This window comes from Akebia trifoliata, chromosome 9 (genome assembly GCF_017979445.1).
Source record: "Akebia trifoliata isolate Shusen 1 chromosome 9, ASM1797944v1, whole genome shotgun sequence".
Lineage (NCBI taxonomy): Eukaryota > Viridiplantae > Streptophyta > Magnoliopsida > Ranunculales > Lardizabalaceae > Akebia > Akebia trifoliata.
Genome location: NC_141383.1, coordinates 15,415,506 through 15,443,249, shown reverse-complemented (window position 1 = coordinate 15,443,249; position 27,744 = coordinate 15,415,506). Strand labels below are relative to the sequence as shown.

The window sequence follows — 27,744 nt, the reverse complement described above, 5'->3', positions numbered from 1 at the left end:
CGTACTATTTACGATGTGTACGATGATGATGCAATCCGATATGAGCATCGTCCCGATGGTGTTCCTAATGAGCAGTGGGCAGCACTCATAGATTATTGGAATTTAGAGTTACATGTTTAATATTTCAGATTTGTTACCATTGCACATGATATTTTTATTAATTGTTTTTCCTTAATACAGCGTCGAAGTGAGACAAATAAGAATAATCGCTTGTAGCAGACAATGTTACATATGTCTGGTTCAAAAATCTTTGCTTGCTTTCGCCACGAAGAGGTATTATAAATCATAATAATATTTAGTTCATTATCATTGATCATTTAGTATAATCATGTAATTAACTATTATTTTCTCATCAATGTCTTAATAGAAAGATAAAAATGGTATTGGCATACCCCCCAACAGAGTTGAAATGTGGATAAAGACCCATTCTCATAAAGATGGGGTACCTGTTGATGATGATGTTGCTATCAAAATAGTAAGTGCAATTACATTATTTTATAGAACTCCAAAAAGTTATATAATAATTATAAAATTTACATCATCACTCTTTGTAGAAGGAAATGCAAGAAATACTCGAAAAATTACCAGAGGGCTCAAAGGATACAAGTGGACCTAATGATGTACTTAGTCAGGTCATGGATGCAGAGAGACCCGATCGAGTTCGTGGATTTGGGTTGGGTCCGACTCCCACAAAGTTGTGGGGGTCATCATCTAGTCAGGACTCATCCTCTTCCAGGAATAGTGAAGAGATAACCATGTTGAGAGAGAAGATACGAACATTAGAGGAAAATTTGACTGGTGAAAGGGCGGAGCGTGAGAATGAGAGGTCATCCTTGGAGCATCAACTCGATATGGCTAGGAATGAAATAGAGAAACAGAGAGAGGTCGATAGGATTGAGGCTAAGCGGCTTAGAGAAGTCGATAGGATTGAGTTTGAGCGGCTTAGAGAAGTTGATAGGATTGAGGCCGAACGGCTTAGACAGGTTGATAAGGATGAAGCCGAGTGACGAAGACAAGCTGATAAAGTTGAGTTTGATAATCTGGCACATATGGTTATGAACCTATCACGATGTGTAAGTAAAAAATTTATATTTATTTAGTTTTTAGATATATAAATATGATATATTTGATAATCTGATATGTTTATTGTAGTTTGGCGGCACGTTCCCTACTCCACCGGGCTGTACATTCCCAACTCCACTGGACTCATCGACACAGCCGCCAGATGATTGATGTGATGCATTTTTTTGTCAGAAAAACTTCTGAATGAATTAGTTTTATTAGTTTTATTAAGTGAATCTTGTGTTTTGGATAATGGTCTGTGATACTTGCTTTTTGAGACAAACTTATGATTTTGTTAGTTTGCTTACTTATGAAAAACTTATGATAATGGTCTGTAAATATTGAAAATTGGGATTGTGTCCATTACTAGCCTAAATAGATGAAATGGACTGAAAGATTCAGCAAATCAGTAGGTATGACATTCTCATCCTTTATGTGTGCAAGTTGTTTGTATGAAATGGATTACTACATAGACTTTTTTACCTATGTATATTTTATAATTTCTTTTATAACTATTTTTTTTGTTAGCTAACCCCTTTTTAACTCCGTCAATGTAAAATTATATGTTTTACATTGCCGGTCCCAAGCCCGGATAAAGGAGGAGGGAAAAGGGTGGTCCCAAGCCCGGATGACTATTGGAGCTAGAATTTCAGTTGTCAACTATTGATAGTACAAGGTTTTTGGAGAGGTAACTATAACTTTGAACTATTCAAGTATGATAGTTTAGAACATCTATAATGCTAGGACAGTTGAATGGTATTACTTGCTTAGTTATTCCTTCTCTTACTATCGATTTCTAGAATAGGGTAAAATATCGATTTCTTTACGTCTGTATATGTTGGGTGCCCTGGTGCTTGTTATGCATCTGTACACATTGCTTTTAACATTCTTCTTTCATTGCAGTTCATATCTTCATTTGGCATTTAAAATGGTTGTATCAGTTTTTTTTTTGTGTGGGGACGGGGGTGGGGTCTCGTGTTAAAACTTAAAAGCTAGCTTTGGCAATTTTGTGAAGCTTAGCTAGGAATATGCATGGTGTTGGAGACTAGTTTATGTTGAACCAAGTATGTATTTTGTGGTATCTCCCATCATGTTCTTACTTCAGAAAGGTTATTATTGTTTTGGCTTCAGACTCAACCTCTTTCTTATCATGTATCTTTTTTCATTGAGATAAAAGGTTGGAATCACCATATAGGGAAAATGTAATAACAATGTACTTAAATATGCCACTTTTTTATATGGAAAACTCCTACTATTTGCCTTTGCTTGACCAATGACCCAGGTTGAAGTGAAAGTTGATGACTCGAGGAAAGTGTCCAAGGAGGGTGTGCTTGCCAATTGTTCAATTGAGGCTATAGTATACGACTCTGGGAAGTGGTTTGAATGTGATGGAAACATTGATCTGCTTTCATCTGATGCAGCTCATATGGAACTAATTCCATCCCCTAATGCAAGGCTTGGTTTTCATGGATACGTACTTGGGGGGAGACTGGAAATGCCTAAGCTTTGGTCTGCAGAGCAAGTGGAATCTTCCCTAATTTAAATTCTCTTTTATCATTTTAAGCAATACTTTGTAAAATATATTACTTTAATATTATATAAAGGGTTGTTGGATTAGAATCATAAGAATTGGTGAGGTTTCCATGTCTTCTTAATAAAGGTTAGATAACAACTATCAACCTGTCATAAAGAGTACATGGCGAGTGCATTGCTGTGACATTCTCTTGATCACATAGATATTATTTATTTTACTATTGTTATATCCAAGTGTTCTGCTATTTCCCAACCACCTGAACAAAGGAATAAAATCTTTTGTACTTATAAGCTATGTGACAGAGGCATGTGCATGTATGTTGATAGCTAACATTGATGCAAGTATGAGACACTCTGACCCATAACAGATAAATCATATAGTTCCATATACCAACCAGCTATAATCGACCATAGTTCCATACAATCATTCAGCCATGGTCCATAGTTCAGCACAACCAGAATTTTAGAAGGAAAGATCCTAGAATTTTGATTCCCATGCTTCCATGTGGGCTCTTCCCTATTTCTTCCCTCCCCTTTTTATCTAACTACCTCCTCTCACCATTTCAAACAAATAAGAAAGCAAAAGGGGGAAGAATAGACCAAAAATAAAAGAAAATACAATATTTTAAATGTCCTGTTAAGAAAAAGGAGGAAAATGAGTTTACGAGTGCTTACTTCAATGGCTGAGTTAAACTTTGATTAATAAGGCGTAGGCACAAAGGATGCACCTCAAGGCACGTGTTGTAAGCATTGGTTCAGAACAGATATCTTATTTTGGTTCGTTAATGTTGAAATTGTTTGTGTTTCCTTCATAATTTCATGGTTGTATTCCATCTCTTGCCTAATGCATTTGATTTGACCTTTTGCAACCATGATTTAGTTTCCCTTATGAAAGCAATTCTTGTCTTGAGACTTGCCTGTTTGCATTCATGAACAGCCAAACTTGTACACTATTGTTATCATCCTCAAAGATGCATCTGGCCAGCTGGTTGATTGGGAATCGTGCCAAGTAAGCATACGACAAATATCAAAAACCACAAAGCAACTCCTAGTTAATGGGCATCTGGTGATAATACGAGGTGTCAACAGACACGAGCACCATCCACGTCTAGGAAAGACAAATGTGGAGTCCTGTATGGTTAAGGTGACATCTTTTACATTTTTACCTGTTCTTCTTTGTGAGTAATTTTTTCTGCACACCATATGACCTATGCAATCGAGTGAAATGATTCTATATTAGCATCTTGTTGAGATTTCCATGTATTATTTCGCTTGTAGGATTTGGTTTTATTTAAGCAAAAACAATATCAACGCTGTGAGAAACAGTCATTACCCCCAACATCCGCGATGGTATGAGTTGTGTGACTTATTTGGTGTCTACATGATAGATGAAGCCAATATTGAGACCCATGGTTTCGATCTTTCTCGACATTTCAAGCATCCCACATTAGAACCGATTTGGGCTTGTTCTATGCTAGAGCGTGTCATAGGCATGGTGGAGAGGGACAAGAATCATGCATGCATTATTTCCTGGTCATTGGGAAATGAGTCTGGATATGGACCTAATCATTCTGCTTTAGCTGGTATCAGATTCTTTTTATCATTCATTATCCTTTTTGTTCTATTTATTTGGTTATTGTTTGACAAATTTTTTAACTAAAGGTTGGATTCAAGTAAAGGACCCATCAAGGTTATTACACTATGAAGGAGGTGGATCCAGAACCACATCTACAGATATAGTCTGTCCCATGTATATGCGTATCTGGGACATAGCGAAGATCGCCAAGGATCCAACCGAAACTAAACCACTAATTTTGTGCGAGTATGTTTCTTTTTCTATGTTTGCGATAACAGTGTATGCACTCTACCTGGTTATATAATTTTATTTCTCTATATGCTGACAGTTGAGTCACAACTCCATTGCAGGTATTCACATGCAATAGGGAATAGCAATGGAAATATTCATGAATATTGGGAAGCAATTGATAGCACATTTGGTCTTCAAGGGGGATTTATATGGGAGTGGGTTGATCAGGTGAATTAATCTCTTAAATCCTTTAGAATATGCAGTAGCAAGACTTACTTTTTTTTCGACTCCCCTTTCCAGAGTTGTGGTCCCTAAAAGGCCAAAGTTGGTAGGTGCACTGCTTGAGTATACTGTTCCTTTGTAGGCTAAACCAAATAAGACACTAGAATCACACCCTTTCTCACCAATGATTTGGCATATTTTTGCAGCCAAACACCCCCTTGTGTTTTACCCATCTCTATGGTATTAGGATCTGAATCCAACCACAAGCCCCTTGAAACTCGGAGACCTAAACAGGGATGACTAATGAAGATTTTGCAACGAATTTTAAAGACTTAGTACTGTCAGTAAAATTTAACGAAGCACGTGAAAAGCTCATTATATCCCTTTAAGCATGGTCAACTTTTCTTTTGGTCTTCAAAGAAAATTGAGTTTCTTCTATGTTTTGCTAGTAAGGATACTATTAAACTGGAGGCATTTACAGATCTTTTTTTTTCCAATGGTGTTCAAATGTTTTTTGTTGATGATAATTGACCAAATAAGGTTCATTTGAGAGCTATCCAGCAATTTCAAATATGCCACAAACTACAAGTGCCTTTTAGTAAGTTAGCCCCATATTAAACATTCACACAAATGCAATATTGGTAATATATAGATGCCATATTGGTTGCATAATAATTCATTTAAACTGGAACCTGGGATACTCTAGCATTTTTATGTCAGGTTCATTATAGAGGATGCATATTTCAACGAAGTAAAATTTGCAAATTTTATATAGGGACTACTGAAGGAAGGTGGAGATGGTACTAAGCACTGGGCATATGGAGGGAACTTCGGAGATACCCCTAATGATTTGAACTTCTGTTTGAATGGCCTGACATGGCCAGATCGAACTCCTCACCCTGCATTAAATGGTAATTCCAATTTAATTTATATTTCTCATATAAGATTTATGCATAAATGTAACTTTTATTTTAAGTGTGTCCATGTGTTTCGAATTGTTTTTTAGCTAAGCACATGTTTTGACTATCTTTTCTTTAATCACATTGTTTGCTGATGTCATTACTCATGTACTAAATTACGGTTTTTAGAAGTTAAATATGTCTATCAATCAATAAAGATTTCAATCAGGGACAACATACTCAAGGTACATTCATATTTCTCTTATTTGTCAAACTTCTCCAAACATGTGAATATCATTACAACTGCCAATGAGATGCTTTTTTTTTTGCAGATAACGAATGCAAACTTTTTTGAGACAACACATGCATTGGAGTTTAGCTGGATTGTTCATGGGGATGGTCTCAGCCTTGGATCTGGGGTACTCTCTCTTCCAGCAATAGAACCCCAAAGCAATTATGATATTGAATGGGAATCGTCTCCCTGGTATCCTTTGTGGGCATCATCTTCTGCAGCGGAAATACTTTTAACATTCATCGGAAAACTTTTGTACCCCACATGCTGGGCTGATGCTGGTCACGTCGTCGCTTCGACGCAAGTCCAGTTACCTGCCAAAAGAGAATGTCTTCCCTATGTATGTGTTATTCTCATTACTTAAATAGATGTTTACAATTAAGGTTATAAAATTTTCATATATTGTTTACAGATTATGAGTGTACATGCTTTCTAGGTTCTCAAAATGGTAGATACTTCTTTGCTTGGTGAGTGTCTTGGTGATACCATCAGGGTGAGCAAGCAACACTTATGGGAAATAAACATGAATGCACAAACGGGATTGATCGAGAGTTGGAAGGTAGTTTTTAATATTGAATTTTGTTACTCTGTTGCTTCAAACTCACCCCTGTTGCTGCTGTTCGCAGATATCACCAATCAACAACATGGCTTCGGCTACTCTCTTTGTAGCCAATTCATCTCTTCAGGTCCATTTTTTTTTTTTTTTGCACTTATAATTATTATGTGTTGTTCTTCATTATTTTAGTTGCTCAGTTAGTATCATATGATTAAATTTGTTGTGTTTTGTTTAATCTTTAATGGGGTGGTGTGTGGGCAGGCCAACGTGGGCAAGGGACTCTCCAAATTCTCCAGCCTCTGCAATTCCTTTGCTTCTCTTTCTTTCTCCAGAAAGGTCTCGGATGATTTTTTCTCTGTCATCACTTTTCAGACCTTGTTGGTGAGTTTTCTAATTTAATTAATTAGATGGAGTACCCAAATTTAATTGCTTCTAGTTTAAAAAATGTCGACACCATTGGATTGGAATTGGAATATCTCATATAATTTCTTTTTTTTTTTGGTTCTACAACAGTTAAAATACATTACATGTGATACAATCATCCCATCTATTTTATAAATCTTCTTCATCTTTGTAATTTCAATCGTATTTTCTCATATCAAAGGTAGGATACCCATTTGGAGGAGACACCATATCAGTGACAAAGGGAGTGGTGTCATGGATAGAGGTCTAATTGGTTACCACAAACTTTTTTTGGCCAAGCACCATGATCTTTAAATTTATTTATTTATATATATTTTTTTCCTTTTATTAATGAATTGCATCTCTCCGCCTATTTTTGGTGCTGGTTGGCTTAAGTGGAGGTGCGCTTTTGAGAGTTTTATTTTTTTCATATCAGATTACATCATATGCTCATGGTGCATCAGACTTGCTGGGCATTCAGATTGATGCAGCAAAAAATCCTGGTTAGTGGATGTTTTCAACTTTATTTTTCACATATTTGAAATAATCTAGTGCCATTGCACCATAACCTTTATTTTTCACATATTTGAAATAATCTGCACCCAAGAAACTCTCAGAACAAAGCAAGGCAATTAATTCCCTTGTTAGGCTTCTGAATACGGATTCAAAAAGGAAAGTGGAATCAATTTTGCTGAAGCTCTGAGATGATAATGAAGACAACATTATTCATTCTGCTAAAGCCAACTGGTTTAAACCACTTGTTAATCGGCTTGATCAAGGTTTGAAGCTCCTTTCCCATGAAATTTGGAGTTAAAATGTGTCGATTTCATAGTTGTTAATCATGAACCGAAAATTTCAGATTCAAGTTTCTATTGAATTAAAAAGAATTCATTACTTGCAACGTAGTTTACTCATTCAAAGATTTTTCAATAGTGGCATAAAGTATAACACAATGGGTCCCCCGTGCTCTCATAAATGTTGTAATCTGTTATTTTCTCCATGACAGTCCATTATTCTTCTTGATGCCTTCAATAAAGATAGAGCTTCCTTACCCCAACCACTTTTAAATCCTCCACCATTGGCTGGATTGCCTGTTCTTGCTCCTTCAGATCCTCGCACCCAGGATCTGATTAATGAGAAGCTGAAGAAGGCGAAAGATCTTGGTAAGTCCATTATTTGATAAGCTTATGAGATTGTAATGTTTCTTGTATTCATTTGAATTTCTTGAGGTATTATCATGGTTCAAAATATTAGAATGTACGGTCGATACATATTAGTATCAGCCAAGACTAATACAAAACATAGACCAGGAAACATTCAATATTTCGGGTATGTATCAGATTATTTTGGAATGTATCAGCAGATGTGGTATTGGTTTTTTCCTTGACTTGAACATTCTTCCGATACAACATTTTAAACCATGGGTGTTATTAAGTCTTGACAGTTTTAGCTATTTCTTTATAGCTCTGGTATTATTATTATTATTACTATTATTATTATTATTATTGGTTTCGGGAAACTATTTATTTTTGTGTATGACTTTCTTTCATTCATTTATGTAAATTGTGTGTGAAGCTAGTAACTGATACACACTAGATGTATGTTAAAAGCAGAACTCAGTGAAAGAATATCCAATGAAATTGGTCTCCCTGATAAGCAACGCCACCGAATAATAAGTTCACTAACCTAATATGAGATCCGCACGGTGGAATTAGTGGATTCTTACACCGGCTGGCAACCTGACACAATCCACATTTATGTGGGCTTTGACAATGTTGTGTGAAGGGCATACTGTACAAGCAGAGTTATCCTAATCACTAATATGAACCTCTTAATCACTAATATGGACTCAAATACTAATCCTAATCACTAATATAGATCCTTCTAAACATAAACTAAATAAAACATAAAGTTTGACTAATGGCCCATGATCTCCGTTGTCATCATCACAATTGGATGAGTTTAAAAATGTTAAAAATTCAACAAAATACTAATAAATTGGTTAAGTCAAGATCTTGTAGGAAATATCTTAGTCAAATTAACAGGGGTTCATCATCTATACAATTGTAGAGAAAGTCCCTCCTAACACATGCTTTCATTTGCATTTCATTTCATTGTTTGTTTGGCGCACTTGAAGGTTGCGGCACTTGGTTGAAGGTGGTTATGGTAGATTGAGCCAGAGAAGCAGCTGAATAGATTTCCATTTCAACATTTAGTTTTAATATTGATTCATGCATGGTAGCAATGCCATTTGTCTAAGGTAAGGTAAGAGGGAATTGGCTACTGTAGTTAGTGTAGTTACCCCCCCCAGCCCCCCACCACACACACACACAATCACTTGGTGTATTGATTCAGAATCAGAGCCTTCACTAATTCGGGCTTGTTCAATTGGTTACAAGTTCTCAAATTGGTCACAATCAAAACTAATTGTAACTATTTTTGGATCCCCATATCCATTTCTTAACATGGCATTTCTTGTTCGTTGATTGTTTGGATGTTTGTTCTGATCCACCCGAAGATGATTTGAGAAGGAAATGTATAATGGGTCAAAGGAGCAGTAGATATTGCAGCAGGTATGTAGATTCCACAATGAAATTGAATAATTTTAGATGATAACTTGTTTCTTCTTTTCTTCCTTTTTTTTTTTTTTTCAAACATGATCATACTTCATAGATTCCTATAGCCAAATAGTGAAATGTGTCTCCATTGAAGTTTTTCTTTCTCAAATAGGAAAATAGTTGACATGTATCTTACAATGTATATTTAGTTCTTTTTGGTATGTAGCATTGAATGTTTGGGGAATAAACACATCCCTTTAATGAATCCTAGATCGATTTGTTAATTTGCTGCCTATTTTTCATGATTTTTCATCGATTTGTTAATGGAAACTTGCCTATTTAAATTAACTCCTTTTATTCTAAGTTCACTCCCCCATTAAGAAATTGTTTGGAATTTTCAAATTCTAAAGCATTTTCTAACTTCTTGTCGCCACCATTGGACTTGTATTTCCCAAATCATTTGTTAAAAATCTAATGACTTTGATTGTTTGTTGTTGTTTTCTAATTGTAGTTTTGTGTTCCCACCACACACTTTCTTTTTCTTTTCTTTTTTGCTTATACAATTTATATTTCAAGTTAACTATTTATGAGTACATACCCTGAGATCAATGTTCTACATTGTTGAAGTGTGTCCCATACCAAATGTAAAGGAATCTCGCAGCATTACTTGGAGGTGTTGCAAGAGCTATGGTATTAGTAGGAATTGTAATTAAATTTTTATGGTTCTGCCTATCTCATAGAGGAGCATTTCAAGAACTTCTGAGACAGGTTTCTCTGATTCATCCCTTCAAGGTAGTGTTGCATGTGCAACTACATTGCCTTTAAGATGATAAGGAAAATTTCAAGTTTATTGAGTTTATAGGAATTTTTCAACTACATTGCTTTTTGTTTTTTTTTTTTTGTTCTGGTAATTTGTAGCAGGAAGAAACATCAAGGTTGAGTTGTCTTTGACAGAAGCAAGGCCTTTCATGTTGGAAGAATTGGATGTTGCTACAAAGAACTTTAGCGGCATAAACTTGATGGCGGAAGGAAAATTTGGAGAGGTGTATTAGGATTTGCTTCATGATGGAATGATCGTTGCAAATAAAAAGTGAGTTGGTGCACCTACTCTGGAATTTACAACAGAGGTAATAAAAAATGAGTTGGCTTGATCATTTTTCTTTCTTACAGATTAATCCTTTGTACTTTTTTCATATTGTATTGGCAAATTTGCCAATGGTGATCTTTTTTTTTCCTTGAATTCCATAAATTTTCATTCCTGGTTTTTTTTTTTTTCATGTTTTATCTTGGATGATTGAGACTATTGGACAACAAATACTTATCACTGAGTACATTCCCAAGGGAAGTATTTCCAATCACTTATATGGTAACAATTTGTTCACTTATTCTCTTTTACTAGAAATTAGAACATGGACGATTTTGTGATTCTAAAATGCTTTAGTTTAAACTATGGCCATACATAACAATGTACGGCAATTTTTTTTTTAATATTAGTAATACAATTACCGGCAGTTTATTAAGCGCCCCCTAATACTTCTTTTACCGGCGGTTTTTCGAAATTGCCGTTAATATTACATATAACTGGCAGTTCTAAAGCGCCTCCAATATAGACTTTTATGGCGGTTTCGAAAATGCCATTAATATATTATATCACCGGCAGTTTTTGAAAAGCCTCTAATACAGCATTTAATGGCGGTTGCGACAAAATGCCGTTAATATTACATATAACTGGCAGTTCTAATCGCCTCTAATACATTATTTTAGTGGCGATTTTAGATAAGCGCCGTTGATAGTTTGTATGGCTGGCCATTTATAACCGCCAGTAAAAGAAAATACACGTGAACGGAAAAAGTTGTATCGGTACTTTATAACCACTGGTAATTAGTTACAAAACCGCTGGAAAAAATATGGTATTACTAGCGGTTCTATAACCGCCATTTAAAATGCCGCTATAACTTTCCCCGACGCCAAAATTGCCCGCTAAAGACCAACCGCCGTTAATATATAATACCGACGGTTCTTTATCATATTGAGAGAATGTTTAGACAAACTATACTACATCAAACTTTAAATTAATATTAACTAATTGTCCACGAGTCATAATAATAAGATGGAATAAAAATGTTAAATAAAAAATCTGTAATTAATATAAAATATTTATATATTAGTTTATGGCATTAGAATCGGGTTGAGTGGAGTTGCTCGTACCTCAACTCGAGCTCAACCCTCAACCCGAATTGAAATCGGATTCAGATATTCTAACTCAGGCTCAACTCATTTTCTACACAACTTGACCCAGACTCACCCATATATTGGGTTGGGCCCGAATTGAGTTCGGACCAGCCCGTCCAGGTTGCAGCCCTAGTTTTAGAGCGTCAATTTTAAAGCGACTTTTAAAAAAAAAATTGGTAAAAATGGCTTTCATTAGCAAGTGATCGAAGGGAAAGGTAGTTTCAAAAGAGGATGGTCAAAGAGGCCAGGGTCTTTTAAATATTAACCAAAATCCAGAGAAGTGCATGTATCTGAATCATCGTTGTTTCTGGGACGATAGATTAATTAATTCAATCTTTGACTCTTTGCCTCTCTTCTTTTTGACCTTTTCCTTTGGAAAATACCTGCTTTGAAATGAGAAGGTTGGATTCCTAGAAGCACCCGTAAACCATGGAGGCCCAACTAGTCTTAACTTTAAGTCGATTTTTCATTTTTTGCGATCAATCACATGTACCCACGTGTATTTAAAAGGCATTCTTAATTTACAAAAAATACCCTTGTCAGCTACAAAACTAGCTTTGTATGCTTGACGTCTCAAGCACTGCGGAATCAGAGCAAGAAACCACTCGTCTTAAGTCTTGAGTCTTGAAACAGCGACTTTAGCTTTAATTTAAGCGTAATGCTGGGGGTGACATTAGGATTTAGAGGTGCACACTTCACTTTTGATGCTTTTCATCATATCTCGAGGAAACACATCTATGACTATCACATCAAAGCAAATATAAAATGAAGTCCCCGAGGATTTTCCTCCTTAATTTAATTTCAACAACGCGTCATTGCAAGGCAATATGAGTTCTTCTTTCTTCTACATTCAATCAAACTCATCAAAGACATCTCCACTTACTCTCCTCTCTTTTATGACTCTGTTCCAAAATGAAGCAAATTCCTTTCTATTTCTTTCTTCATCTCATCAAACTTAATATCTTCTTCTACTTGATCATCATCAATCTATCCAAATCTTTATGTCATGGTGATGCTAGTTCAGCACCGAATCCATCACCAACCCCTCCGCTTCCATCTACGGTGCCAGATGCACCAACGGTACATAGTAAGTAAATCCATTAAATTTAGCTATGAAAGAAATAGTTTACGGTCTGATTGATTCACCTGATGAATTTTTTAAGAATTGTTATTAGCACCCCAACTGTTACTTATTACACTCCAATTAAAAATAAAGAAATAAGTAAATGGTTGAGAATAAGTAAAAGTCAGAGTGCCAATAGAAGTTCTCAAGTTTTTATTTTATTTTAATTTTTGTTGTTATTTCTATTTTTTTGGAATTATTATTTGAGCCAAACGTTTGTGATGTTCAAAGAGTGTGTTTTAATCTTTAATGGGCTGTGATAAATGATTTAAGAAAGTGGGGTGTCATGTGTAAAAGGTAGGGTGTCAATAGTAACTCTAAATTTTTAGTAGGAAATTTTTTTTTCTGAGGGTTTTTTAGGTTGTAATTTTTTTTTTCAAATGCATTTAATGGATCTTGAATAAGGAAACTGTTTTTAGTGGCATCAATTTATTTTTTCATGTTCCATGACCTTGAAAATGGACGGTCACTGAGCCTCCAATTTTTAACCGAATTTCAACGATGTAGTTTTAGTGTATTTTTGTTGTGGCACTCTATTTACTATAGGTACAATGACACAGGACAGGTGTGCAACATAGATCCAAGAAAGTGTTGGGACTTGACCCCCCCCGGAGCACCGAAACCATCAGCAACCCCTCCTCTTCCATCTACGGTGCCAGATGCACCAACAATCTCTCCTGCAAAAAGTAAGTAAATCCATTAAATTTAACTATCAAAGAAACAGTTTAGGGTCTGATTGATTCACCAGATGAATTTTTTAAGAATCGCTATTGCCACCCCAACTTTTACTTATTACACTATAATTAAAAATAAAGAAATAAATAAATAGTTGAGAATAAGTAAAAGTCAGAGTGCCAATAGAAGTTCTCTAGTTTTTATTTTATTTTAATTTTGTTGTTGTTATTTCTATTTTTTTTTTTTTTGGATTATTATTTGAGCCAAACGTTTGTGATGTTCGAAGAGTGTGTTTTCATCTTTAATTGGCTGTGATAAACTATTTAAGAAAGTGGGGTGAAATGTGTAAAAGTTAAGGTGTCAATAGTAACTCTAAATTTTTGGTAGGACATATTTTTTGTGAGGGTATTTTAGGTAGTAAATTTTTTTGGAAGTGCATTTAATAGATCCTAACTTTTTATTTTTTTGATAAACAAAGCGAGGCACAAAGGTGACAAAATGATGTGGTGTCGTGCACATTACTGTAGATGCTTTTTCGTGAGATACGAGTAAAAAGCATCTACGGTTATATACGCGCTACCACATCATTTTTGTCACCTTTACGTTTCCATTTGTGTCATTCCAGCATTTTCCAAAAGTATATATATTATAAAAAAAGAAACTGTACAAGAAGGGGAACCTTACTGTATCGACGTAGACAAGAAAAAGAAAATATACTTTTGTTAGAAAATGAATAAGGAAACTTTCTTGATTGCATCAATTTACTTTTTCATGATCCAAGACCTTGAAAATGGACGGTCACTGAGCCTCCAATTTGCAACCGAATTTCAACGATGTAGTTTTAGTGTATTTTTGTTGTGGCACTCCGTTTACCGTAGGTACAACGATACAGGAAATTGGTGCTACAAGGATCGAGGGGCAGGTTTACAGTGGTGGCACTTGCCCTCCCCCTCCCCACCCCAAACAAGAATTTTCAACCAATGTTAATAGTGGATAAAAAAATCTGTCACTATTGCCCCTCACAAATTTTTTTTTTCACTCATAGTTACTCATAATTATTTTTAAAAATTTTTCGCTCTTAGTTGTCCCCACAGAAAAATTTCTACAATTGGTTGTCCCACTTGGGCAAAATCATGGCTCTGCCCTGCCAGGATCCGGTCCCCCAAAACATGATATGATTCCACAATTTTTAGAGGAAAAACTTCTAAGAATTTCTAAAAGAAAATGTTATTTTTCAGGATTGAAGTTTAACTTAAAATTGCAGAGTTTGGTGCCTGTCCATTTTCAACACCTTGGATCCTTCCCAAAAGATCTTCTTTTGAACTTATTGAGTTTTTTTTATCTGGGTTTTGAATGAAATCAACAGTGCTACGTCAGCCCAAGGATCCTTACGTAAGACTTGAAATCTTACTTACTTGTCAGGGTAGCCTGACTCTTGACCCTCGAGATGGGTTGGAATCTTGGAGTGTGTTCTTCTTGGATACAATCGTAATCACTATTAATGTTTTCTCAAAATGCAGATTTAGTCAAGGGTGTGAATGGGTCGGTCTAACTTGGTTCCACAATCACCCAAAATTGGAGTCAAAATAAAACCACGCTTCGGTTCATATTGCTTTTAGTTTGAGTATGAGATTCTTGGAACTGGAACTGACCGTAAAAATTCACGATGGGTGCAACCTATGATGTAGCCATTAAGATAAACAGTTTTCTAAAATGTGGAAATAAAAAAGGAGTATTGTATAGTATATACAATTACTTATAAATGTAAAGAGTTGGCATCTGACACTGTTTTCTCTCTCCTGGCTATAGTGAAAAAAAGAAACTTTTTTATCTAATCACCTTTCAAAAACATGATCCGATGGATTGGAGTTGTAGAGGACAAAATTATATGAATTTTAAAATAAAAAAATTTTAAAAAATCATTATATTTCACCGTTAAATTTTATTTTTAAATTTGGGTCTTAGGTGGCCATCCATTTTCAAGACTTTGAATCAAGTTTGAAAAATAGTAATTTTTTTTTAATATAAATATTTTCACGAAATCTAGAAGGTTGTGTGATTGGATTGTGAATGTGATAATCAATGTGGGCCCAATGACCTCTTTTAAGATTTGAAATCTAAAAAATTAAATTTGTGGGCAGCTAACAAGATGAGAAGTTCTCTCTATTGTTGATGTCACTCGCGCCACATGTCAAATGTTTGTTGGGCTGTGAGCAAAGATGTCAAAGGGCGTCATGGACATGCGCCCAAATCGATGTCATATTAGCAGCACTCAAATGTAAATCATCTAATTTATAATTCCTCAATTAAAAGTAAAAATCAACAATGAACTCTTTATTTATATCAGATTCAAACTTTTTAGAATAAAATCTAAGAAAGCTATGGTATGTAGCATTTATTTGATGTTAAAATTGAATAATAATGTGAAAATTGAGGCCATTAGATTGAGACAACGTTGATTCTTTGATTCTCTCTTTTTAACCTTTTCTTTTGGAAAGTACCTGCTTCATTATCTGTATGAATGGCTGAGTTGAGAAATGAGACTCTTGAAGACTTGACAACAATGACACTTTAATTCCAACGCGTTAGGGTCCCCCTCCATTATTGAGATAATAATTCTTCTTTTTCTTCTTCCAGCAGTTTCCATCCAAAGTAATATCACCGACATCTCCAATTAGTCTTCTCTTCTCCTCACCTTTCCTCCGTGGTTTCAATTTAGTCCAAGACGATATATATATATATATATATATATATATATATATATATATATATTCTCCTCACCTTTCCTCCGTGGTTTCAATTTAGTCCAAGACGAGATATATATATATATATATATATATATATTCTCCTCACCTTTCCTCCGTGGTTTCAATTTAGTGCACGACGATATATATATATATTGTAGAGGGAAGTCTGAGTTTACCTTAACCTACTCAGCTCTATTGCTCTGACAAACTTCTCTTTGTTCCCTTGTGATAGCATCGGTGTGGTACCTGCCTAAGTCCCATGATCCGTCCCATTTTATATATATATATATATATATATATATGTAAAAACAATGCAATAATAATAAATTTTCTAAATATGGGTTAGAAGTTTAGGATTAAACTGATTTTTGTGAGGATGATCTCTATGATGAGAAGATCATCTGAAAAAAAAAAATTAGTCTAATCTGAAACTTCTAGTCCCATCAAAGTCAATTTTTTACCAATAATTTATAAATCACTTCTGATGGACTTAGAAGTTTCAGATTGAGCTGATTTTTTATGAGAATGATCTTCTCATCATGGTGACCATCCTTACAAAAAATCGGTTCAATCCAAAACCTCTAATCCATATTTTGAAAAACCATTATTTTTACATATGTCCCATGAACGGCTCCCATATATACATATAGATATATGTAAGGAAGGAACACAATTTGCAGTTTTCCCCCGAAGTGTCAAGAAATTAACCCTCGTGCACTAAATGCAGCAACAAGCTTTCCTCCATCAACTGCCGTAGCAGCAGATGCTCCTGCAATGCCGGATGCACCAGCAACCCCTCCTCGTAGTAAGTAAATCCCTTAAATTTTGCCATCAAAGAAACAATTAAGGTTTTGATTAATTGGGCATGAAAAATTGGTGGAAAAGTGATTTCTTTGGTAGATGTAATTTTAAGGCTTTCGATTGGTTATTTTCCTTGAAATTTATTTCTTCACCTTGGACCATTTTCAATCCTAGGAGGGGAAATGGATTCTCTTCCCACCCACTAAAATGATTTAAGACCCAATGGGTGAGGCCCATCTTACTTTAGTCAATTGAGATATGTCGAAACACAAAAAAATCCAAGTGATCATACTTTTTTTAGGGATTAATATAAACTTTTTTAGTGGTAAAGTTTTCTACTGAATCCTTGACATCTCTCTTATTTGTTTAATGGACAGCGTAAAATGTTATGTAAATTCCAAAAGGGCCTTACATTTTAAAATTGCAATCCCACTCTCCCAATAGCCAAGTTAGTTAGTTTTCTAAAATTACAAAAACATATTTTATCACGTTTAACTTCAAACTCACCTTAATTATATTTTAAATTACAAAATAACCTTATATCATATTAAATCACTAGTTAAAGTTTCCCATGGAATGTGACTTGCATCCTCTTTCGGGTTATGAGGGTAAAAGAGAAAATACAATAAAATTAAAGGGCATTTTTGAAAGTGAGATGAGAGAAAAAGTAGCAAAATTGAAAGTTTTCTGCAGAGATGTTCTTTATGGGATAAGGATTTGAACAAAGATGGGCCTTGAGATACGTTGATAAGGGGATAAAGATTGAGAAAAAAGTGGGGGACAACTGCTTTACAGTATTATATAGATTAAATATGACATAAAATTAGATCTTTTATTTAATATTTTAAAAATATTATAAAAAATTTTAATAATACATAAATCGTAAAATTTTAGTGCCTATGCATTTGCTCGTGCCACCTACTTGTAGATACAAAGGGCTTGGCTTTGTCATCGAAAATACATGGCCTAACATAAATTCTAATTTAATGTTACATAACTCAAATCTGGCTCATTTTATTAGTGGGCATAAAGCAAGATGGGCCTAGCCCCCTAAAGAAAAATGAGCGGGGTGTAAGCCACACTATTTGATTGGAATTTTGGAACTAGAACTGATAGGAATCTAGATAGAAATTGAAGTGATTGTATATAATAGTTTCTCTTTTAGTTAAATTGTTACTTGAGCAAAATAATAGCTAAATCCATATATATGACCTGGAATTTAGAGTTTCCATTTCATTATTTTAGACATATATATATATATATATATATATATATATATATATATATATATATATATATATATATATATATATATATATATGAGGAATACCCAGCAGAGATTGTTCATAACTTCCACCTCAAAAAATCTCTCAGGTCTCTTTGTGCAAAAAACTAATATTCAAAAAAGCTTAAAATTTGGGTAGTTTCGCCTTTCTTAAAATCAGTTATGATTCAATTGGGCCATCCCGTCGAATGGATATATTTGGTAATAGAGTGTGTAACCACACCAAGATTTTTGTTCTAATTAATGGGTCGTCCCATGGGTCTTTTCTTATTGAATGGAGTCTTGGACAAGGTGTTCATCTGTCGCTCTGTCTCTTTACGCTAGTTATGGACACTTTTTCTTATCTAATCCATCAAAAAGTTTATCCAAAGTCGATACTTGTTCCAATCATTTTTGGGGCCTAAGGATTGTCCCATTAGATTTTTTTGGATGTTGTCTTGGTTTTTTTTTTTTTTTTCAAAATGTAAGATCCTCTATTACTTCTATTTCCAAATTGTTAAGATCCCCATTTACATATCAATGTGGCACTAACTACATTCAATCTCAACGAATTTGGTGCGTCACCATGGCTTGACATCATCTATGAGGTACATGGTTCATGTTGTGACTTTGACCACTTCTGACTTGGGTTGGGTAGCCTTGAAGTGTTGTTTCATATAAAAAAGGAAGTCCTCAAGCTCTTTGGCATCACGCACTTCCGTATGATTGTGGCTTGGGTACACACATCTTGAGACTATCACCTGGGCTATATGACCTTTAGAATCAATGGTTTTGACAAGGATATCACTTGGGCAGTAATCTCGCTTAATTGCGCTTGCACTAAGGCTACTACTTGTATCTTCATCAAGAATGTGGACAATGTGAGCTTCAAAACCTTTCATAGTTTTGATACGCTCAGTGAAATTGGGGTGTCTACAAAAGACATTCATACACTTGATCAAGTCTACATGATCTATCTTTAACATGTCTATATGAACTCTTAGGTGTGTCATGCCATCTACTAGGTTGATTAGAGTGGCCATTGAAGTTTCAAGGAACTCAATGTGTTACTTGTGTACACGAGGTGTTGGAGGTGCTTCTGGGTCTATAGATGTCGACTACCATTCCATAGCTCGCTAGTATGGGAACGAGGAAGTTAGCTTTGATACCAATTGTAATGGTCATGCCAATTAAGCTAGCTAACCACGTTGCACTTGAAGGCTTCAACCTGCAAGTAAACCTAGAGCAATCAAAACACGCACACGTGTATAAAGCTACACAAAAAGGTAGTAGCAATATAGCCAAGCTGTTTGGACATGTAGTAGATGATTGCAGACATGAAAATGAACAAATATTAATGTAAAATTTAGTGAGTAAGGTTCGTTCCACAGGGACAATAGGGATTCAACTTTTCCTTCAAATGGAAATCAAAACAGATTTTGAAAACATATTTTAAAACGGGATAGAAAATTTGCAGCTAAGAAGTAAAATGAAATTGGAGCAATAATAAAAATTAAAGCAAGGTAAAAGCTAAAGAGATCAATTAAACCTTCGCAAGTCATCTTAGTAATCTAAACAACACTAATTCTATCTCAATCTACGCAACCAACCATTGTTCGTGGATCGGAAGATAATTCGATTAACACTCTTGTAGATGAATCCAATAGTATTGGTAATTAGTGAATCAAAATGGTATTATCAAATTTATTTCTCAAGTTGTCACTAAGCATGATTAAGCTTGATCTTATCTAAGCACGAATCATTAAATTGACGAAAATCGATATAAATCAAATAATCCAAATTTACTAAACTTCTCATAAGCACAATTAAAACAGTTATAAAAGAATTATTTAAAAAAGATCAAGATAGACTCGCTCTAGCATCATCAACCTCTTATGGAGAGTCTAGCCGATTATCACGAGAAGTAAATTGCAACAAAATGAAATAAAGCAAATATGGTGGAGAAAAGAGTGAGACAATCTGTGTTGCACTTTGATTCCAAATTTTATGATCTTACAATAGAGTTACAAAGAGAAATTGAAAAAGAAAGGTGAAAGAAACAACTCTTGAGCACTCACTTCTACGAGGATTCCTTCTCTAAAAGAAAAAAAAAAACAAAGAAATTAGGAAAATAAAGAGGGACCTTTTCCTTTGGGATAACCCCTCAATTTATAATTTTTCTAATCGGGTTATTGGGTCGAATTTTTGCCTTAGTTGATTCGAGAAGAGTTTACAATTGCAACGATCAAAGAGTCAGGGATGTTCAACTCGAATCTCAAGGCATAATTCCTCAAGATTACCATGGCACGATAGGGACCTATTGCGGTGCGGTGATGTGGCAGAGTTGATGGCTAGATTTTGGTTGGTTGCTCCCTCTTGGCTTGAGCCTTGTAACAAAAATTGTTATAAAATTATTTATTTCCAAATTTACTCTTTAACCCTACAATTAGTTAGAAAATCTATTAGTTTCAATAATTTGACAAATTAATATAATTTATGTTTATTTGGGATAAGGTGTCAATCAATTGTGGATAATTCTTATACAATTATAGTCCCATAATAGATTGTATAAGACCTGATCACACCCCCAAACCTCGATTTTACTAGTCGTGAGCAAAAATTAATATTTAAACAACACCTCTTTCGTAAGGTTCTCAACTACATTTAACATATACAGTAAGCCCTTAAACCCCTAGGTTACCCCTAGTGGACTAGTTTGACTCATAAGGGTTTGTAGAGAACTACAAAATTTCAACACTTTAAAAAAAATATCAAAATCAAAATCAAAGTATGTAAGGCAAACATAACAATATTTCACAAATCAGTGAAAGGTCATTTACGTTTGAACAAATTTCTAAGCTTTCATTCCTCAATTTAGACAATTTCAAAAATAACTTGAGTATTTAAGTAAATTTTTTTTTTTTTTTTAAATATCTTTTTCAAGAATAAGATTTCACCTCCTAACTATCAAGAATGATTGATTCTACCTAAGTTCTCACTCGAAACTACGCATCTTGTTTGGGATAGTGAAAAGTGTGGATGTTCATTTTAGTACCTCTAAGGGCTTTATCTGTGATATTCCAACTTACTCATGTTTTTACCATTGACGACTTTCACCCTATTGAACTTTTTTTATTTTGTATTTTTCTTGTTCAAGCATCTTTGATTTGATTTGGTCATTTTCACATCTTTTTATTTTTTATTTTTTAACTTTTTCATACATCACCTTTTCGTTAATGTTCTTTTTCAAAAAATAGGTAGTCCTTTTCAATGTACCCGATTTAATCTTATGGTTGATGTCCAAGTCATATTAACTCAATTCTATTTTTCTTCTAACCAGTAAACCAAAAGATAAAAAAGTCATAGTTCACTAGACTAGGTTTTTCCTAACACTCTAGACAGAGAAGAGAGTCAACTCTTGTTCCATAAAATCTTATTTTTTCAAGTACTAATTCAAAAGTGAATTTTTCAATGTAAATTTTTCATAATTTTCTTAATGAGGAATAACAAAAAAGAACTTATGATCAAAAGTTAGGACATGAGCTTAATATTTGAAATTCATATGTAAAAAATACAAACAAAAATTTTGAAGAAAATATTTCGAAAGTGTTGCATAATTTTTTTGATTTTTTTATGAAAACATGAAACTAAATTGGAATGAAATGTAATGTAATTGTGAGCTGACCTAATACCCCAAACCTAAATGAAATATTATTCTCAATATGCAAGCAGTAAGGAAAGAAAAATGTTAGATCACATCTAAAATGGATTGCGCATTAATGTACAAAATCTTGTTACAACTGATCTGAAAAGATTGAAAGTTATAACAATTATAATTTTCGAAACAGTTTTGCATAAAGAAAATCCTACCTATGAATTGAAAAAAAACATAAAAAAATATTCTAATCTAAGAATTAAATTCATTTTAATCTAAATCCAAACTTTCAGTGGCCCGTGCCTTCTTCTCCTTAATATAGGCCAACATCTATTTCTACTAGTCAATCAACAATTGCTAACCATTCTACAGTCCTAGTAGCACTGATTGATTGGTTTGGTTGAGAGTTGGCTTGAAAACGAAGAGAATGAGCAGGGGATTAGGGTTGAAGGTTTTTTATAGAAAATTTTGTTTCTTAACTACATTACTTATTAACACAAAAACACATGGGTTGCCTTTCAAGCAATGTTAAGTTTAACGTCTTCAGATAGACCTATCAAAAGGTCCAAATCTTTGGTATTTTCCTAGCTTCTAATTTTACGAACACGACAATCAACTTCTTACCCCAAATGATAGGTAAATAGATTTTGATCATTGTTAAGACATGAAAATAATTTTTTAAAATGATCAACATCTCTTGTTTGTCCTCAGTTCTGAGTGTTATCACATTTTCGTAATAGTTCTCAACTAATGTATTTCCTAAGAGCATAGAACTTGTAAGACAGACATGGTCTTTACACTCTTGTGAAAGGATAGGCTTGATAAGGTACGAAGTTGGATCAATAGTGGTTGCTATTTATGTGACTAAAAAATTAAAGTTGATATTTGATTCCTCTTGGACAACAATTTCCTCAGATGGCGAATCAGTTTTCTTAGTCAAATTTGTACAATTAGTTAGCTCATTGGGGATTTGAAACGTTGGTTGGCTCTTAGGGGTTATCTCATTTGAAAAATAATCATTCTCTCTTTCTTATAGGGTATGGATAGCTAATCTAATAGGACTTCAATTGATAAAGTGTTATTAGTTATTGATAAATAGTCATCGAATTCCTCAAAAGAATGGAATTGGTCACTAAAGTTATTTTGGAGGAATAATAGATTTTCTAGGATTGAGATATCCTCATTTTTAAATTTATCAAAATTTTCTTTTTCTAAAAGTAGCGCTAGGTGACTCAATTGAGTTCCTATGTTGACTAAGGCTTGAACCATGTCTTGTTGTTGATGGAGCTGTTGTAATTGAAAGAACTGTTGTTGTTGGATCAATTATTATTGCTGATTTAACAACTCAGTCATCAAGGACTCTAATGACGAAGTTGAAGAAGATGACAAAAATGAATGATTGAAGGTTGACTCAGGCTCTGCAGTTCTATAATCGAAAAATTGTTAAGAATCATAAAATTGTTGGGACATTATGATTGGATTAATCATTGAGGTATCGTGTATATAAAAATCATCATGGTCACTAAAATGACTACCTTAAGTGAACTCGTTCTAACATGGTATGGTATTTGAGGAAAACCAATTATCTATGTGGTATGGTTGATCAAACGAACTAGGTGTCGACATCCAATAAGAATTTTGAGAATGATGCATATTGGCCTGCATAGCACGGAGCATGGGTAGACTCGGACAACACTCGAGAGAATGACTATAATTATCACATAGAACGCACAGGATCCATGATTCTCTCCTAAACTCTATAACGATGTAAATTTGCTTAAGGTTTTGTATCTAACCTAATATATATTATTAATTTGCACACAAGAGAGGGAAGAACTCACACGTGATTATTGGGTTCTTACGATTAGATAGCTCCTAACTGTTTCAAAGTGATAATCTGAGCCTCCAACACAAATTTCTGAAATCGAAAGTAACTAGTTTAATCTCGGGTTGAGAGGTGACACACAATACTGAGCAAGGGTACTCTTAAGTCACCACTTGTCTAGAATAAAAGTCGTCTATCCCCCTAGTACGTAAGGTACAGTAAAGCAGTATCTGGCTTAGGCACTGATTTTGATCAAGAAATGCAATTGTTGCAACTTATATTAGCTTTGCTTAATGAGCTCGACAAGACCTAAAACCAAGTCTAACCAATTTTAATTAAATTTGTGATTGTGAATTCAATTTTCTAGAAGGGCAAGATATTGGTAATGAAGTCTGATTCTTATCTTATGGTGTCATCCTCATAAGGATGCCCTTATTACTATGTGCAAATCAAGGTGTACAATTTAATCATAGAAACCCACTAACGAGAGTTACGTGGGTGGTGCGAAAATTACTTTCCGTACTAGATAGGGGATGAACAATCTGAGTTGACTCGGGCCATCGACACCAATTTTGGTGTACGAACCCAAGGGGCCAAGACAGTTTCATCCCATCATCGTCCTTCCCTAGAATTATTACAAACCGAGCCTCCTCGGATCAAATTAAAAAATTACTACAACTTCAAGTTCCTGATACAAAATGTTTTCTACTAAAAATAAAATGAAAAGAAAGTTGGAAAGTTGATGTCTTCTTGGCAAAGAAGCTGAGTCAATGGATAAAAATTTCACGAGTTGCTTTTTGTCAATTCTGTTGAGTCCTTCAATTGAAAATAACAAGATTATCCGAGTCAGAATGCTAAGAAAAAAAATATTCCCATTGCAATGTCCATGATGTCAGAAACTTGCTCCCAAAAATCTGGTTTAGAGGCAAATTTTGCCACGTCACCACTTGGCACCAAGGGGCTACCGTTAAGCGGTTAAATTTTGACGAAAATGGAAAATTCTTTTTGGAATAGTTTTTTGATGTATCGTGGATTGTAATGAAAATATTTTAGTCTTTGGTTATGTTCATTTAGCTTTTATTTGAAGCAAACAAGTTTCAGTTATGTTTTGAATCTTTTCGGATTCTTTTCGAAATGAAAATGCATCGAACCGCTGTCCCAGGTAGCGACGCCAATTTGTTCGGACTTGTAGTAGATGATTGCAGATATGAAAATGAATAAATATTAATGTAAACTTTAATGAGTAAGGCTTGTTCCACAGAGACAATAGTTATTCAACTTTCCCTTCAAATTGAAATCAAAACAAATTTTGAAAATAGATTTTAAAATAGAATAGAAAATTTGCAGCTAAGAAGTAAAATGAAATTGAAGCAAGAATAGAGATTAAAACAAGGTAAAAACTAGAGAGATCAATTCAATCGTCGCAAGTAATCTTGGTAATCTAAACAACACTAATAAGATCTCAGTCCATGTAACAAACCAATGTTCGTAGATCAGAAGATAATTCGATTAACACTCTTGTAGATGAATCCAATAGTATAGTTGATTAGTGAATCAAGATGGTATTATCATATTTATATCTCAAGTTGTCATTAAGCATGATTAAGCTTGATTTTATCTAAACATGAATCATCAAAATGAGGATAATCGATATAAATCAGATAATCCAAACTTAATAAATTTCTCACAAACACAATTAAAATAGTTATAAAAGAATTGTTTAAAGAAAATCAAGATAGACTCGCTCCGACATCATCGACCTCTTTATGAAGAGTTTAGCCGATCATCGCGTGGAGCAAATTACAACAAAGTGAAATAAAGCAAATATGGTAGAGAAGAGAGTGAGACAATCTGTGTTGCACTTTGATTCCAAGCTTTATAATCTTACAATGGAGTTACAAAGAGAAAGTAAAAAAGAAAAATGAAAGAAACAACTCTTGAGCTCTCACTTCTACAAGGATTCCTTCTCTCAAAGAAAAACAAGAAACATACAGAGAAATTAGGAAGAAGAAGTGGCACTCTTTCCTTTGGGACAACCCCTCAATTTATAACTTTTCTAATCAGGTTATTGGGTAAATTGTTACCTTAGTTGATTCGAGAAGAGTATGCAATTGCGTCGGTCAAAGAGTCTAGAATGTTCAGCTCGAATCTTGAGGCACAATTCCTCGAGATTACCGCGGTGCGGTAGGGACCTACCGCGGCGTTGTGACGTGGCAAAGTTGATGGCTGGATTTTGGTTGGCTACTCCCTCTTGACTTGAGCCTTGTAATAAAAATTGTTACAAAATTCTTTGCTTCCAAATTTGCTCTTTAACCCTGCAATTAGTTAGAAAATCTATTAGTTTCAATAATTTGACAAATTAATACAATTTATGTTTATTTGGGACAAGGTGTCAATCAATTGTAGATAATTCTTATACAATTATGGTCCCATAATAGACTTTATGGGACCTGATCACTAGCCCACAAGCAATTTTATTGGTATGATAATGGTTACTTACAATGCAACATGGAATATAGAGACTCGACATAAGGCAACTTGTACACTCGAGACAACTTGTTGGTACATTTGCTTGGATATACGTCTGTCACATGCGTGGTGAAGGTTAGGTTTGGGCACGAAATCAACATCCCTCATTCAATTAATATTGTATCTAACTAATTAAAATAGAGAGCTACTATTTCCACACCAATTTTAACTAATGCTACCCCAATTCCTATATAAATCAACAAAGAATTGCACACAGTTGTTGCGGCGTTAGTAAAAATTGGTGTAGTAATGGCAACTCTCTTAAAATATAGATGGTTATGTGCACACTTTTTATGAACATACTAATATGCTTAAGATGCGTTAAAACTATAAGGTGATATAAATATTAAATAATCATAATTTATTTATATTAATTAATGAATATTATGTCTAATTTTTATTATTAAACATTTTTATTCCATGTAATTTACAATTCCTTTTTGTAAACAATTTCTAATTTTTATCATATTTATAAGTAATATCAATATTTTTTTAATATCTTTTTTCAAAAAAGAATAATTCAGTTGAAGATTACTATATTCACCGGGATATCTATCGTTATCTTGGTTTCAAATACTTATAGTTTAATTATTTTGGTCAATATTTACTCTAAACCGAAATATTTTGAGAAATTAATGTTGATTTGCAATGAAATATTTACCAAAAAAATATTTTTGTTAAATATCATGTTGGATCTTGTAGAAATAAAAATATTTCATGACAATGTCAAAAATTAATATTATGGATATATTTTAATTATTAAAAAAAATGATATATCAAAGGAATATTATTTTTTTCATTCCACTCTATATCGTTTTCCAAGGCATGTGCACTAAAATATTTTGAAAAAAAACTGGCCTGATAGTTCTATAGTTAGCTTTCCTTCTTTTGGGGACACCCAATGTCTTAGTAACGTTGGGAGCCCAAGTATGTAAGTAAGCCTAGCCCAACTCTATCTTTCCTTGGACCAAATTTGCATATTGTAGTTGTTTGGACAAGAAATATAGGCTACTACAAAATAATATTTTACATATCACTCTTTCTTAAATAAACATCATTTTTTTAAAAGATGACATCTAAAGTGAAGTTTGTTTTTTTTTTTTTTTTTTTTTGTAGGGGGATCAGTTGACACTGTGCGACTTTACACATCAGTTTATGTTTGATCTTTATACATCGATTTTTTGAAAAATGATGTCTAAAAACCATCTTTTACTCACACTTTTTATTCAAAGAATAAAAATCACTTTTTTTTACCATAGACATATTTGAAAAAGTGATGTCTAAAGTCTTTATTCTAGTTTGCTCGGTCAAGTACATTTGGGATGCTATCATGAACTATTGTTAAAAAAAAAAATTTAGGGAAAAATAGGAATTTCTTTCAAGATACCAATTATTTTTCACAATAACTTAATACTCCATATAGTAAACTTCTTCTTTATCAATGCCCCCTTCACCCCCTTTCAATTAGTGAGATCAATGATCCAAACTGTAAAGATCGACAATTAATATCATTGAGATCAACCTTTGATCCAATCTTCAAGATTGACCTTTTAACCATCGTT

General features: G+C 34.0%; 3 protein-coding genes across 3 annotated transcripts in view; all 3 read left to right on the top strand.

Moving 5' to 3' along the window:
* The first annotated feature begins 368 nt into the window (after positions 1-368).
* On the top strand, positions 369-1,544 carry LOC147394389 (uncharacterized). The gene is made up of 3 exons (XM_086454768.1): positions 369-475; positions 555-1,073; positions 1,153-1,544. Exons 1-2 carry the CDS (start codon positions 410-412, stop codon positions 1,005-1,007), a joined length of 519 nt encoding a protein of 172 aa, XP_086310894.1. The 5' UTR covers positions 369-409; the 3' UTR covers positions 1,008-1,073; positions 1,153-1,544.
* Positions 1,545-2,335: 791 nt separating this feature from the next.
* On the top strand, positions 2,336-7,953 carry LOC147394388 (uncharacterized). The gene is given in 13 exon segments (XM_086453284.1): positions 2,336-2,584; positions 3,533-3,739; positions 3,874-3,894; positions 3,896-4,178; positions 4,258-4,417; positions 4,522-4,630; positions 5,400-5,535; positions 5,713-5,768; positions 5,856-6,155; positions 6,252-6,374; positions 6,442-6,501; positions 6,633-6,752; positions 7,780-7,953. Coding segments are annotated over 13 exon segments (1,998 nt in total).
* Positions 7,954-9,314: 1,361 nt separating this feature from the next.
* The window catches only part of LOC147394382 (PR5-like receptor kinase), a 70,663-nt gene continuing 52,233 nt past the window's right edge, over positions 9,315-27,744 (top strand). The window contains exons 1-5 of the mRNA XM_086453283.1: positions 9,315-9,346; positions 9,982-10,021; positions 10,072-10,123; positions 10,253-10,376; positions 13,233-13,372. Of these exons, the coding sequence (XP_086309409.1) occupies positions 9,315-9,346; positions 9,982-10,021; positions 10,072-10,123; positions 10,253-10,376; positions 13,233-13,372 (388 nt within the window). The remainder of the gene's footprint in view (positions 9,347-9,981; positions 10,022-10,071; positions 10,124-10,252; positions 10,377-13,232; positions 13,373-27,744) is intronic.

What these genes read in the sequence shown, in the direction of transcription:
- LOC147394389 (XM_086454768.1), top strand. Translation starts at nt 410, where the DNA reads ATGTGGATAAAGACCCATTCTCATAAAGATGGGGTACCTGTTGATGAT. An exon ending in ATGATGTTGCTATCAAAATA is followed by an intron (nt 476 to 554) that starts GTAAGTGCAATT and finishes CACTCTTTGTAG; the next exon opens with AAGGAAATGCAAGAAATACT.